General features: G+C 53.8%; 1 protein-coding gene across 1 annotated transcript; it reads right to left on the bottom strand.

The window, feature by feature from the left end:
• Positions 1-2,149: 2,149 nt before the first annotated feature.
• On the bottom strand, positions 2,150-13,526 carry P2RY2 (purinergic receptor P2Y2). The gene is made up of 2 exons (XM_074147753.1): positions 13,403-13,526; positions 2,150-5,658 (listed from the first exon to the last, which is right to left on the bottom strand). Exon 2 carries the CDS (start codon positions 5,652-5,654, stop codon positions 4,578-4,580), a length of 1,077 nt encoding a protein of 358 aa, XP_074003854.1. The 5' UTR covers positions 5,655-5,658; positions 13,403-13,526; the 3' UTR covers positions 2,150-4,577.
• Between the last annotated feature and the right edge of the window lie 1,296 nt (positions 13,527-14,822).

The raw sequence follows: 14,822 nt of genomic DNA, 5'->3' as shown, positions 1-14,822 counted from the left end.
ATGAGCCACTGCCTGGCTCTGCCAGATTAAGGGTCTGCTTCCTAGAAAGACACGACTGGGAAGGAAAAGCCCTGCACTTGGATGCTGGGAAGGTCTAGCAGAAATCCGCATCCCTCCAGCCCACGTGGCAGATTTGTTTGCTTGGCAGGAAACCCTCCGTGCTCTTAACTTTCTCTTCCTGCTCTCAGTGCTAAGAGATATTTAGAAAAAGTGGTTTTGGGGGTTTGTTTTCTTTTTTCTCTGAAGTAAGTGCATGATGGCTGTGTTCCCCGTCAATGGATATTACTCTTGCTTAATTCTCATTCTTGGGTTTGAGTGACTCACATGAGCTATGGAGAAGTCACTGCAGGAAAAGCTCGAGTGAGATGCTGTAAAATCCATGAGCTAAAGCTGTTCACGTGCAAGCCCTTCATCCACATGGCATTCACCCCGGGGTGGGACTCCAAAACCTGGGCTGAAAATCAAGAGGGGAGTTTCGGAGAGTGTATTTTGGGAGTATAATTCAGCAATTTGGGGGCTTGCAGCTACTTCTTTGGCTTTATGCTTTTGAGTCTTCATGTTTTGGCAACTCTAAGGGCCAGAAAGTTTTTTTAAAAGAGAGAGCAAAGTGGAGCTTTCCCCCATGCTGCACGGGACCATGAAGTGCTTCTCCATCCCATACTGCAGAGCAGTGGGCATTTCCCGGGTCTGCATCTTATAGACATTGCTGGGAGACCAGGTGCGGCAAAAAGGCAGGAAACTAATTTGAAGGCTGGAAAAATCAGCCTCGGGATGAGAGTGAAGGAATTGGAGCTGCTCAGATTATTGCCAGGCAGATTTCAAAGTAACTTGATCACAGTTTGTAATAAATTCATCAACTGAGATGAGTGTGTCCTAAAAGACTCGTTCTATTGGCGGCGAAAGGCGCAGCAAAAGCCAGACGGGGGAGCAAGCGGCAGATAAATTGCAACGGAAAACAAAATATGTACTTTTTGCGATGGAAAACAAAGTATGTACTTTTTCACGGGGACTGTGGTTATATTCCGGAAACCTTCTTCTCCTGGTGTCTGTGGAGGAAGGTGAGAAACCTTTTATGACAAGAGGTTTCACTCCAACACGTGGAGTGAAACCTCTTGGTTTGGTGGCTCCAGGAATTGCTCGGTGAAGCAGAAAAAATGTGCTCTGTGGGATGGGAGATAAATCAGAGATTCATTAATTAATTGCTTGATCTAGCAACTTCTGGTCTTCAACAGGCAGGAGTGGCCTAGGAGAAGCTACCCACCATGTCCATAGAGATACAACCAAAAAGACTAGTTATCAATTTCTTCATGCTACGAGGGTTTTTGGCACCTGTAAAGCCCTGCTGTGACCACACAGTTCTCTCCACACCTGGGTCTTGCCAGAATGCGTGGAACCAACCCCCTGCAAGCACTGAATTCAAGAGACTCTAGGTGGAGATTCACAGAGGAAGTTTTGCTCGGCAGATGGACTCCAGGAGCAGTGGTCTCTTGTAGGGCATTTTCTACCCTACCTGAATCTTTGCCAGACCTTTAAGGGGTAAATCAGGGGTTTCAGGTCAGCCTGTTGCAGTTATGGGGAAGTGCTGTACGGGTCTGCAGTGGAGGAGCTGCATGACCCCACCAGGGGTGGGTTAGAGGGAGGACTGAAGACCTGCTCAGTGGCTTTTGAGGTCCAGAAGTTTGCTCTGACCAGCTCTAAGGAGCCATCATGGGGTGTACTAGGATGCTCCAACCCATCTCTGCAGCAAATTCTGATACAGTTGACTTGCTCCTCGGGGTCTTCCTGTCTCTAAGAAGCAAAGATGCAGGATGAACACTGGTGTTACTGGGATTTCTGGAAAAGGGGAGACAGCAGCAAGATGAAGTGAAACCCTCCCCAGGGAGCTGCTGGGTTTGGGGTGCTCCAGCAGCCCTTTCCACCTCAGCTCCATCTCACCTTGCCCAATTATGAGAAGACCTGTTTTTTGGGGTGACCAGCTCTTCCATGGACTCCTACAGCAGTTTAGATGCTGGAGGTGTCTACTGTGGAGCCCATGTGTGGACAGCTGTATCTGGAGCTTGAAACACCTCTATAACATTCAACAACCCAGTTTCTATCCCCAGTATCCCCTCTTCTTTGTGCACATCGGAGGAGAAGGCAGAAGAGGGCTCATAGTAGAAATAAATTTATTTACTATAAGAAATCTGAGGTGTCTGCATGTTACAAAAATAAAAATGTACAGTCATTGTCAAAAAACCCACATTTTTTTTTTAGTATAAGTTAGTGCTTTTACAAACAAACAAAAAAAAATCTATATATAAATTTCCAGTTGGTACCTCTCCAACCGCTCTCAATCTGAACAGTGTCACTAGCTTGTGCGGGACCAGGATCACAGAGGGACACCCTCGATGGGGCTGGCAGCGTTGCCCACGATGGTGGTTTGAAGCCGGCTGATGCCACCTCAAAGAAAGGTGGGACCACCCAGCAGGGCCGCAGGAGTGAACTTTGAGCACATTTTTGTTGACTTATTCAGAGCACGTAACTTGGTGTTCACACTGCTTTTTGGCAAGTCTTGAAGACCAGGCAAGACCTGGCCTGGAGTAACGTTTGTACCAGTTCAGCACTTCGGTTGAATTAATTTCTTCCAATTATTTGTCTCGCCCCGGTGGTCATGCCATGACCCTCCACATAAAGCCAAGTTTCCTTCACAGGCACAAGGAGAAAAAGGTGCTGCCATGGTGCAACCACTATCTTAACCCAACCCTACCCTGAAAGTTCACTCAAGGATGAGATGAAGCACCCTTCCTCCTATTTTTCTTTGCCGACGGTGCTCAGAGCTGAAACAGCCTCCTCCTCTGCCTCCTGTGGCTGTGACATTGTTGGCTGGTACAAGAGCCCTCCATGGGACCATGGCTCCACTGAGACGGGACCACAAGAACCTCCCAATTGACCCTGAATGGTCCCAGTTGTCCTTGGCTGAACTCGGCTGGTCACATCGTGGTGTGTCTTTATCTCCACCAAGCCACTTCATAGGAAGGAGGGATGGGAGAAACTAAGAAGAGGTCTGAGGAGTCGGTCTAGACCAGGATCAAAAGTGTTTATCTAACCCTAAAATAGAGCCAGGGCTGCTTTTACAAAATATGACTCGTCCAGTGCTGCATCACAAGCAATTTTCATTTTTGGGGTGAGGAATCAGCATCCTCGTGGCAAGACTGGGCAAGGAAACGATGGGCCTGGGCTCTCGGCTCTCTAACCCAGCAATTACAGAGAGAAAGACCAAGTGGGCCTCCTGGTGAAGTGTTTTGTGGGCATTTTCTCCGGTTTACTTTGAACTGTCCTGGCTGATGTGGGATGCAAGGCCAAAACCAGATGGGACTGGGGCTAAGCTTAGCACCATGTTTACTGGTATGGCTCCTAAACACAGGGAAGGTCGCACTGTCAGTAAGGGTTCTGCTGACTGGCTCCAGTGGAGCACTGGGATTACGAGGAGACCAGACAACGGCATCTGGGCAGCATTTTGGGTCACAGCAAGCTGCTAAAGGTCACAGAGGGCTGTCACCTCTGAGCAGCAGTGAGGATGTGGCAGCACTAAGCCAAGGCGATGAGCAACAGTCTTTGCTTCTTTACTGGAAACACGAGTCACTAGTAAGGGGGTTAAAAACAAGACATGAAGAGCTCACCCTGAATTTTAATAAGCTGGAGATCATTATTAAAGTCAACAGCTGAGGGAAAGCTATGGGTGCCTAAAAGCTTTTCAAGGGTGAACGCTGCTGTTGGGAAGCACTAACGGGTCTTTGGGAAGATGTTGACCTCACTGGAGAAACCTACAGGGGACCTGCTTGATGGGACCACTAAACTCAAGTGGGATGGCACCAGCATACTCCAGCGGGATGGAAGGCCCACCAGCACCCTTTTGAGTGGGAAGCCACCCCTTGGACAAGAGCTGGAAGTCCCCTCCCGGCTCTGCCAGCAGAGGCCGGGGCTTGAAGGTGGGAGAGCCTTTCTTCAGGGATGCAAAGCTGTGGGATACTCTTTCCTGCTGTGGGTGGTATTTTGCGCTTGACATTTTCATTGACTTGTTTATCAGAACCGCAGCTGACAATCCTCATCGACTGAAAGCCTTTCCTCCCTTGCCAAGGCACACAGAAACCCTTGCTACCTCCGCGCCAGGGAATCTGGAGAAAGGCAGATGGATTTCTTCAGGAGGACCTTTTGCCCACAACATTTCTGCTTTAGAAAATGATCAAAGACATTCAGGGTGTGATATTTTTTTTTGTTAGCAGATTTGGCCACCATGATAGAGGTCACCCAGCCTCACCGGTGGACAGATGACATTCAGGGTTGAACATAGAGGCAGGCTTGGATGAAGAGGCAGAGATACGGAGTTTGTGTGTACAACCACAGCAGCATCTTCCTGAAAAAATACGTTTGAAAGTGACGAGCAGAGGAGCGCGTTTAACATGGACCGTGCTGAAGTGGGTGCAAGCCAAGGCACTGCAAACACCAAAATCCTCGGACCCTGAAGCATCCTGACCTCCCTTCACACCTGGGATAAACCTTTCCGTCACAGAGACGGTGCTGGCCATGCTGGAGCAGAGCTAGGATTTCACTTCCTTGGATAACGAGCTTGTGTCGTCACTGGTTCCCAGGTGATTGTTGGGCACGATTCCCAGCGCCATTTCATTTTGAGGCTTCCCCGGCATTTTGCTGCCTGCAAACTTCATAAATCGTTGTCCTGCTAAGAAATACAAAACGGGATCCAAGCAGCTGTTAGTGCTAGCCAGGGGACGGGTCACCTTATAGGCTAAATTGATGGCATTGAGGGTCTGACAGCTCAAGTCCCAGCTCCGGAAGGAGTAATACAAGGTACGAGTGACATGGAAAGGAAGGAAACAAACGATGAAGACCACCAAGACGATGATTATCATCTTGACCGACTTCTTTTTGGATCGGGACAGTCGGGAGATCCCCCGTGTTGGTTGCAGCAGCCTGCGGGCCATTAGGCAGTAGCAGACGATGATGATGAGGAAAGGGATGCAGAAGAGCAGCACCAGCATCACTGAACTGTAAATGACGAACTCGCCAAAGAGCTCCTTGCTGGAAGTGTCGTGGCAGGTGATGCTGTCACGCTTCACACTGGTGGTGACGAAGAAGAGCACAGGCGACTGGCAGACGACGGTCACCACCCACACGATGACCGAGACCCTCCGGGCGTAGCGAACGTGTCCCCACTGCAGTGACTTCAGCGGGAAGCAGATGCCCAGGAATCGATGGATGCTGATGCAGAGGAGGAACAGGATGCTGCAGTAGAGGTTGGTGTAAAACAGGAAGCGGACTATCTTACACAAGCCCACGCTGAAGGGCCAGTTGTCCCCCATGGCATAATAATACACCAGGAGGGGCAGGGAGACCACGTAGAGCGTGTCGGACACGGCCAGGTTGAACATGTACGTGGTAGAGGCGTTCCAGGTCTTGATCCTGAAGATGAAGGCGTAGAGGGCCAGCAGGTTGAGAAACAGCCCCACCACGCACACGATGCCATAGGAGACGGGCAGCAAGACATACTTGAAGTCCTCATCAAATACGCACTTGTAGGCATTGTCTCCTGTGCCATCTGGGTCCAAGGAGCTGTTGATGACTCTGGTCCAGGCTGGAGGAGTCGTTAGGTTTGCCATCACCCTGGGGGGAGAGCAAAGAGGCTGTAAGGACATGGAGATGAGGAGTCCCTGGAAGAGGTGGGTTAGATGAGAAAACCCCAGTGCCACAGTGCTGCGACACGTTGTGTGGTTCATGCTGTCATCATTACTATATTTGCACCCCTTCCTGCTCCTCCCATTAAAGTTGCCATCAATGCTTATCTGTGTCTATCCGAAAGCCACCTGCAAGCACGGCTCACTGTCTGGTAGTGCCATCTCAGTGCAGGTGACAATGACTTGAGAGGCAGCAGTGGATGCCTCCTGCCAGAACATGGCATCCCCCTGAAGATCATGGTCTCATTGTGTTGGGTGTCGACACAAGCAAGGTAGTCCCTAGCATGGAGGGCTTATGGTCAAGCAGATAAAGGGAGTTTTATTTATCCTCATTTTGCATCTGGAGCACACGAGAGGAACCAGGCTGCTCTAGAGTCACCAACAAATCCCAGGTCCCAACTCTGGGAAACCAGCTCAGACTTCCGGCAGCCCAGTTCAATGCCCCAATCCACCCATCCCACCAGGTTCACGCAGCAATTTGGTCTCCCATGCTACAGAACAGCAAAGATGCTTCATTCTGTGCTTAACCATCTGCTAGAAATGACTCAGCTGAGCATCGTGAAAGGTGGGTCCTACTAAACCCAGGCAGAAAGGGCAAGAAAAGGGAATGAGCAATCCCTGACACTGGCAGGACTCTGATTTCAGAGCTCCTCAGCTCCTTCTGGTAGAGTAAACATCGCCACATCAGGAAGCCCCTTTGATTACCCCAAGGTAACCAAACCTTACCAAAGAGACCGTGTTCTCCACCACAGGGGCTCTGCCTGGATTTGTTGCTGCTGGTGGTGGTGGGTTTTTAACGGCAAGGGTTTTGCTTGTGTTGGGCTGATGGTGGCCATCTCGCTGGTCCTCATTCCTGGCATTGAGACCTGCTCCTCCAGCATCACCACCAGCAGAAAGTCTGGCCCTTGCTTGTGCAAGGCTGGTTTATGTACGGGAATGACCAGCTGAGACGAGAAAAATGGACTCGAAAGAGTCTCTGCAGACACGGAGAGTCTGGCACTGTCTGTATCAGGAGAGACAAGGGCCCTTTTGTGCATCGGGGACAGCCCACGACCCAGCCGACACATGATCGCCCAGTGAGCCCATCAGCCAGGAATCAAATAAAAATGCGTTTGCCTCCTTTCCCGTAAAACAAGCCGGTTTGATCTCAGGAGACGCAACGTGCTGAGCCCTGTGCTGCTGTTCCCTGTCACGGGGAGCCCGCGGAAACGGCGTTATGGGGAGATGAATCCACTGCAGGAGCTGAGACACCAGAAGCTACTACAGGAGAAAGGGTTTGGGTATAGGCGCCCTTTGAATGAACATGTGGGATGTGCCCTGACCCAAATCTCACCATGATTTTGGGTGGAAAAGAGCGATACCAGCCTTCTCAGCTAAATGGTTCAGTGCTAACCTGGTGCCACCATGCTGTGGGATGGTGTAGGCATGCCCTTTCTAGCAAACAAGCATCGTTTTGACCCAGAGCTATCCTGCAGCTACCTCCAGTTCAGATTCTGTAGGGAAGGAGGCAATGAGGGTCTCCTAAAAGCTGTCAGCCTGGATGATCTCTCACCAAAGTGAAGCTCCACGGCATTAAAAGGCACCTTAGCAACTCACAGTCAATGGAGAAAGGGTGAAGTGATGCTTCCAGCCCATCACACAGGGGTAACTCCAGCCCTTGCTCCGGCGACTGGACCAAATAGCCTACCCAGATGTGCCATGGACATGATCCTCACTGATGTTCCCCCAGTTTTGCTGCTTTACCCCTTGGAACAGACCACAAGCAGCGCTGGCTGAGGCTCACACTTCCCAAGGACGTGGGCAGAAACCACACACACGCTCACACCCTGACTAATCTGCAACATCTGCAAAAAACCCAAATATAATTTTGGGAACTGCTCTGTAATGAACATGAGGAGCCAGGAACATCTCGCTCTGTCCTCACCCCAGGGTTTTTCTTTTCCTGTGCCCAGTTCAGCTTTGGTCCCACCACCCTTCATCCTGCTTCCCTCAAGACCCTGGCAACAGGGTTTGTCCCTGCAGAAAGAGAGGGTTGACAGTGCTTGGGCAGATGGCAAAACACTTTCCAGCTGCTCTTCTCCCCAACTTCTTCCTTCCCTCTGAGCTTTGCAGATCTGTGGTCAACGAGACAGAGGCTGCCTGCAGACCTGGCAGCCGATTAAACGGGTCGGACAAGCCACCGCAACCAAGAGAAGCCACACAAGGTGCCCTAAAAGGCATGGGGAAGGGTTACAGAGCTCCAGAGACTTCAGCTTTGCACGTGGCTTCTCCATGCCTCTACATCTGTATCTAGTCTGTCCCCTGCGGACAACCTGTCACCCAGCTCTGAAGCACCGATGGGGGCAAGATCACCCCGTCTTCCAGCCCACCTCCTTGCAGGCTCCTGTGAGCCCAGCTAGAAAACCTAACAAGGCGTTTGAAACCCTTCTGTAAGTCAAGGTGGGGAATCTCCTCCAGCGTGTGGGGCAGCACGGGCTGCCCCAGGCCATCCTGCACCCACGGATGCGCCAAGATGCACATCTCCATCTTCAGGACAAGGAGCACACAGGGCTCTCTGGTTGGCTCAAACAGGGTAATCAGGGAGACAAAACCCCGCTCACAAGGTAGTCTTGTCCTTGTCATCATGCTCTCCCTCCTTTTTCTTCTGGAAATGCAAAAGCCTTTCTTTTTTCTTTTTTTTTTTTTTTTTTTTTTTTTTGCCTACTTTTGCCCGGAATCTCTAGGACAAAACCTGCTGTGTCTGTCGGGGACGTGGCTGCGGTCCACCCCCTCGCCCCCGGCCTCGTTGCATCCGCAGGGAGCCAGACGGAGAGGACACGGCCAGCCAAGGCGTGCGAAGGCACAAAAGCTGGCAGCTGCCCTTTCCGCTGCCTACGGGTCGGATGGCACGAACGCCAGCTCCCACGGTGACGCATCGAGAGCCTCCGGCGGGGACGAGGGGAAGGAGGAAAGCAACAGCGATCCCCAAGGATGCCAAGCAGGATAAATGTTTCTACGGCTACCGAAAGCAAACCCACCACGATGCTTTGGTGAGGACCACCTGGACCTGCTCCATCGGCTCTCCTGGCCCTTCCCAGGGTCACAGCAGGAGGTTTCTTCTCCGGCGTTGAATGCAGGTGACCACGGACAGCTTTTTAGGTGCCCTTCAGCCACCTGTGCACAGCAAGGGCATCTCCCTGACCAGCTTCCTCCATGCTAGACCACGTGTTGGGGCTGGATGAACCTGGTTGCAACAGCTGGACCATCACCCTCTTTGCAGCGTGGCCTTGGACCTGTTTATCCCATGGGACATGGGTTTTTTTCCCCAGAAAATGGGTACCATCAGCTGTAGAGGATGAAGAAGGCATGGGAAAGGAGCCCTGTGATGAGAGGAGCCCAGGCAGATCGGTGGTATAATCCTGGCAGCCACGTGCCCTCAAATATATATACCCACAGGCATGTGCGTGTGATGCCAGCATCCCAAAACGCTCCCGTAACAGTATCTACCACGGCCGGGCCGGGGATATTGAGATGAGTCAACATGGGGAAGGAGGGGGCTGTCATCGGAGAAGGTCACGGGCAGCTGAGGGACATGCGGCACCCAGGGCCAGCGTAGTGGGACCGCGGGTTGGGCACTGAGTCACTAAGGAAAGGGCTTTAATCCTGTTTTCTGCCCCATTTTTCAGCATTCCCGGTGCCATCCCAGCAGCCACCATCCATCCCGCCATCTTTTGTCCTTGGGATCCTGCCAGCAGAAGCAAAGTCACGAAAGCAAACAAAGCGCAACCAAGTGACGGCTGCGATGAATGCGTTTTCACGGGGGGGGGGGGGGGGGAGGAAGGGGGAGGGAGGCTGATGAGGTTTAATTGACCTTCCCAAATAATTAATGTGGATTAATTTTACCGGCAGGACCTCACAGACACAGCCCTTCATTCTGCTGGTGTGAAGCCCTGGGAAATCAAATCCAATCGGCGCGGACCACAGCTCCCATCGTTTCACGCCGGAGGTCGAAACCGCGCTCCGTTTACGGCATCTTCCCCCACCGACTCCTTCGCCACGGACACAAGGAGAGCGTGGGTGTTTTCCCTGCCCTCGTTTATAGGCATTTGAGCGGACTCATCAAAATCCTCGCTCCGGATCAGGAACTACTCGAGACGCTGGGAAGCGAACGACCTGGCATCGTTTTTCTCTCCTTTGGGGACGGTGGTTGAAACCAAAAGCAAACAGGCGGCGCGTTCGGATGCTACCGAGCCCGTCTGGTCGGGAGACGTGAGATGGGACCAGGCTGAAATCTGAGCCTGGCCAAACTGCCTGGTTTTCATCTGCCCTTTCCATTTGGCTCCTTTCTTGCTGCCGTGACCTTCAGTGCCTTTCTCCTCCGGGCTGGCTCCGGCCACCGGTGTGAGCTGAGGACATCCCCAGCTGTCCTGCTCCCACCATCCGCATCGCTCCTCGGTGCTTCTCTCCAGCGATACCAAGGCAAGATACCTCCAAATATATATTTCCAAAATACTCAAAAGCAAGATTTAAACCACTTAAGGGGCTTTACCCATCTCCCTGCCCGAAGCCCCACACAATGGCCCCTCTTTTATTTCCCCATGGGTCTGATCTACCACTTCCCCCATCCCCAAAATAACCGGAAACCCTCATTCCTCCCCAAATGAGCTTGCAAAGAATCTGTGTTTCTACCTTTTTTCCCCCAAAATGCACCTTAGGGGGCATCGGGACCTCCGCTCTGGCTGGCAGAAATGGAGCTGCTCCACCAAAGTATCCCCGTGCCTCAGTTTCCCCTCATCCCCCCAGCTTGAGAAGCAGCAGAGTTAAATCTGTTTTCTCCATGAACAGTATTTTTCGGGGGGAGTTTTGGTTTCCTAGAGGGTTTTTCAGCCACTTGACCCAAGCTAAAAAGGGGAGCACGAGTTTGGATAAAAGATATAACGACCTAAAAACAACTTCATGACTTTGTCTGTAGGTCAAATAAAATGTTTCGGTTTGAGCCAAATGACTTTTTCTGGGAATTTCTGGTTTCCCCCAAGAAAACTCCCTGAATTCTTCCCTGAATCAATCTCCCTTCCAGCCTCCGCTTCCCAGGCGCTACCAAAACCTCCTGCTTTCATCCACACCACGGGAAGTCAATCCGGATTAACCAAAGCTGTGGTTTTAGGGTGAATTAGATAAAAGCACTAAACCCGTCGGTGTCGGCGCTCGTGCATAATTAAAGCCGCCTTCGTTCAGCTGAACCTGACTGAGTTCCCAGCACGGCAGGTCTCCGGGGATGGATCCTGCTGGAAACAAATATCACCCTGGCCAATATTTAATCCCTTCATCGCCAGATCTAACATTTCCCTTCCTTCTACTGCAAAAGTGATGCCTCCTGCGTGGTTTTTCCCTGCATCCCTACATCACCCTGCCCTCCGGGAGACCCTGCAGCATCCCGGCGGGGTTGAGGGCAGATGACATCCTATTTGAGCCTCTAAACCCCGATTTTTATTTATTGCAGGGGGAAAACGGGGCGCTCGCATCCTTTAGGCTTCCTGGGGATAAAGAGGAGCCCGGTGCTGGTTTTTAAGCCAGGAATTTGACTTTGGTTCTGGCCTCCAAGATTTCGCAGTGCTCACCGGAGGAAGCGATGATTGGAACGGGAGAAGATTGCGGGACTGGTTTCTGGTTGATCCCCTGCTCTTGGTAACTCTGTTTTACCCTACAAAAATGTGTAAAATTTTGGGGAAAATGACTTTTCCACAGAGACCTAACAGCCTCCTGCCCAAACCAAGGAAGTCACCCATCAACACCACAACACCCGCCCCCACCCAGAAAAACCAAACACACTCTGCCCATCTGGGAGATAACCAGCATCCGAGACCGGGGATAACACAATTATCGGGCTCGACCACGGCACCGGCAGTTACAGCAAAGCCAAAGCAACACCAAACCCCGGAAAACCCCACGCGGGGTGGACTTTGAGGAATAATCTGCTCCTCCATAAGGGGGATCCCATGGGAGAAAAAGGGTCTTTGCTTCATGGACCAGTTCCCATTAAGGCTTTAATGGGTGATGATCGGCGTTAAGGAGGGACGACGGCGTGGCCGGCAGCACGCTCCGTTGCCAGCCAACTATTCATGGCTTTGGCTTTATGTCAATAAGCAGAGATAAAAATCACATCGGGCAGAGACGGGGTAAAGCCACTCAGTGCCAGGACACTCAAAAACACTTCACGGGGTTTTATAACTCAATAAGCCCCGGGATGTTGCTGTGCTCCAAGGCTCGGCAGCATATTTAGGGGTCTCCCCCTTCACTCCGGAGCTCCTTAGCCCATCGGCCACCGAGGCCGAAGGCCAAAGTTCCCTTTGCTTGGGTATAAATGAGGAAGAAGAACTCAGTTCACATGCCCGGCGGGAATGAAATGGCCTAATTTTGGCAGCCCTGAGCCTTGAGCCGGGAGCACCGTCCCCGGGACTGGGGTTTGCTGCTCCCTGCCTCCTGCACAGGAAGGCAGTGGGTTGCCAAATGGGTTTTGCAATAAGCCGATAAGAAAAATGGAGCAGAAAGAGAAATAAGATGTTTCGCTGTTGAAGTTGCTCCTGCAGTGATGCCACCCCACGCCCAGCTCCGGGAAAAGAAGGTGGTTTTGGAGTTAGGAGGAGTCGAAGGGTTTGAAAGCAGAGTCTCACCGACCCCAGCGCAAATTAAACCACCCCTAAATAAATTCCACAGGGAGCCCGGCATGCAAAGGGGTGGAAAAACACAAGCTGGAGTAAAGCAGGGAATCAGCTCCATGGCTTTTACCAGAGGTGTGTACAGGAAACCCCTGAGAAACAGCCAGCGAAATCCCCCGGGAAGGGAGAAACCGAGCGGCAAAAAGAGATTATTGGGAATTAACGCATAAACAATCAAATAGTTCAGGCAAAGAGGAGCAAAGGGAGCCCAAGAGGCGTCCTCGAGTGCCCGGCTTGAGCCCTTCATGCCAGCACCAGCCCGCGCCAACGGCTCATTGCCGGCCGCTGCTCCGACCACCCCGTCTTTGGGTCAGTTTGGGGGTTTTGGGGCAGTTTTAGTGGCAGTATGTGGGGTACGAGCTGCCCCCACACCCGGGAGGAGAACTGGGGTTTGGCTCTGCCCTTCCAGTGCCCTGCTCCCTGCTTTGGATGCACGGGGACCCGGCGTCACCCGTGTCACCCACCCAGCAGCAAGTGCCACCCCACTCGTGTACGTGTATGTGTATGTGTGTGCGTGCGCGCACGCGCAGAGGGGTCCATGTGTGTGTCCCCCAACCCGTGTGCGTGTCCCCCCCAACCCGTGTGCATATGTGTGTGTGCGCAGAGGGGGGTGTGCGTGTGTCCCCCTCCCCCGTCTGTGTGCACAGGGGGGTGTGTGTGTGTCCCCCTCCCCCGTCTGTGTGCACACAGGGGGGTGTGCGTGTGTCCCCCTCCCCCGTCTGTGTGCACAGGGGGGTGTGAGTGTGTCCCCCCACCCACGTACACGTGTGTGTCCGTGTCCCCCCCCCCACCCGCGTGTGTGCACACAGGGGTCCGTGCTTGTCCCGTCCCCCCCACCATGTGCCCACTCCCACCCCGGGGGGTCGCCCCCCCCCCCTCCCGTCCCACACTGTCGCACCCCCTCCCGCCTGGGCAGGTACACGCACCCACGCCCCCCGCATCCCCCCGCGCCCCCCGGCTGGATGTGGCCCCGCTCACCGGGCGATGCCGAGCCGGGGGGCTCCGCGCCGACGGCCCCGCTCGGTTCAGGAGGGCGGCGGAGGCAGCTCCATGTCCGGGATTCGGTCCTTCCCCACCCCCGGTCCCGGTGCCGCCGCGTGTGAGCCCGGCAGCGGGACAGGGGCCGGCCGTGGGGCCGCACCGCCCTCCCCGGGGCTGGGACGGGGTTGGGACCGCCCTCTCCCCCCCCGGGAGATGGGATCGGGACAAGACATCCCCTCCAGGGATGGGATTAGGGCTGGGACCGGGGCCAGGCACCCATCCCCCGGGGCTGGGACCGGGACAGGAGCCCGACCGGTCCCTCCTTTCCCTCCCCGGGGATGGCAACATGGATGGAACCGGGGATGGGACCGGGGTTATGGACAAGACAGGAGCCCCCCGGTCCGGGGATGGGAGCATGGATGGGACCGGGGATGGGACCGGGGTTATGGACAAGACAGGAGCCCCCCTCGGTCCGGGGATGGGAGCATGGATGGGACCGGGGATGGGACCGGGGTTATGGACAAGACAGGAGCCCCCCCCGGTCCGGGGATGGGAGCATGGATGGGACCAGGGCTGGGACTGGGACCGGACTTTTTCGCCCAGGGGCTGGGACCAGGATCGGGGACCGACCGCTCTCCCCTCCCCACCCTGGCGATGGGAACCGGAGCTGGAATCGGGGCTGCTGCTCGGACAGGAGACCCCCCCCCCTCCAAGGGTGGAAGCATGGGTGGGATCGGGGCAGAAGGGCCCATTCCAAGGATGGGATCGTGGGTAGGATCACGGCTGGGACCAGGGCTGGGTACCACCCTCCTGGGGTCAGTCACCCCAACCTTCCCCCATCCACAGAGGCCCCAGGGTCCCCAGTGAGCTGCCTCGCCTGGGGAGTACCCTGGTGACCCCCTCCCCTCCACCCCTGGGTGCCCTGTTAAGTGGATCCTGCCCGGGGCAGAGCCCACAGTCCCTCACCTGGGGCATGGAGCAGCCACATGGTGGTAAGGGGGTCCCAGGACCAGCTCTGGAGGGGAAAAAATGCCTCTGAACCAGTTGGATGAGCCCCGTTTGGGGCTTCAGCCATGGCCAGCCTGATGTGGGACACTGTCCCACCATGGGTCACACCAAACTCTGCCCCATTGACCCCAGGGTGGGTACCAGTGCATCTCAGGTGATGTCCCTCACTGCAAGCCGGCTTCATTTCCAAGGGAAGCAGAGGGATGGGGGACAAGAGATGGTACAGGGACTTTAAGGCCAATTTTAGCTCTAATTTTAGCTCTCGGGACCGGTTCCCACCCATCAGTCAGAGAGCTGTCAAGTCAAAACCAGCTGCATCGGCATGAACTCCCTGGGGTGGGGGGAATTTATTTTTGAAAAGAGTAATTTTGGGGGTCTGATTCATCACAGCTCCAGTCTCATTTTCCTG

This window comes from Numenius arquata, chromosome 1 (genome assembly GCF_964106895.1).
Source record: "Numenius arquata chromosome 1, bNumArq3.hap1.1, whole genome shotgun sequence".
NCBI classification, from domain to species: domain Eukaryota; kingdom Metazoa; phylum Chordata; class Aves; order Charadriiformes; family Scolopacidae; genus Numenius; species Numenius arquata.
The sequence above is the reverse complement of the archived record's forward strand: the minus strand, read 5'-3'. Positions and strand labels throughout refer to the sequence as shown.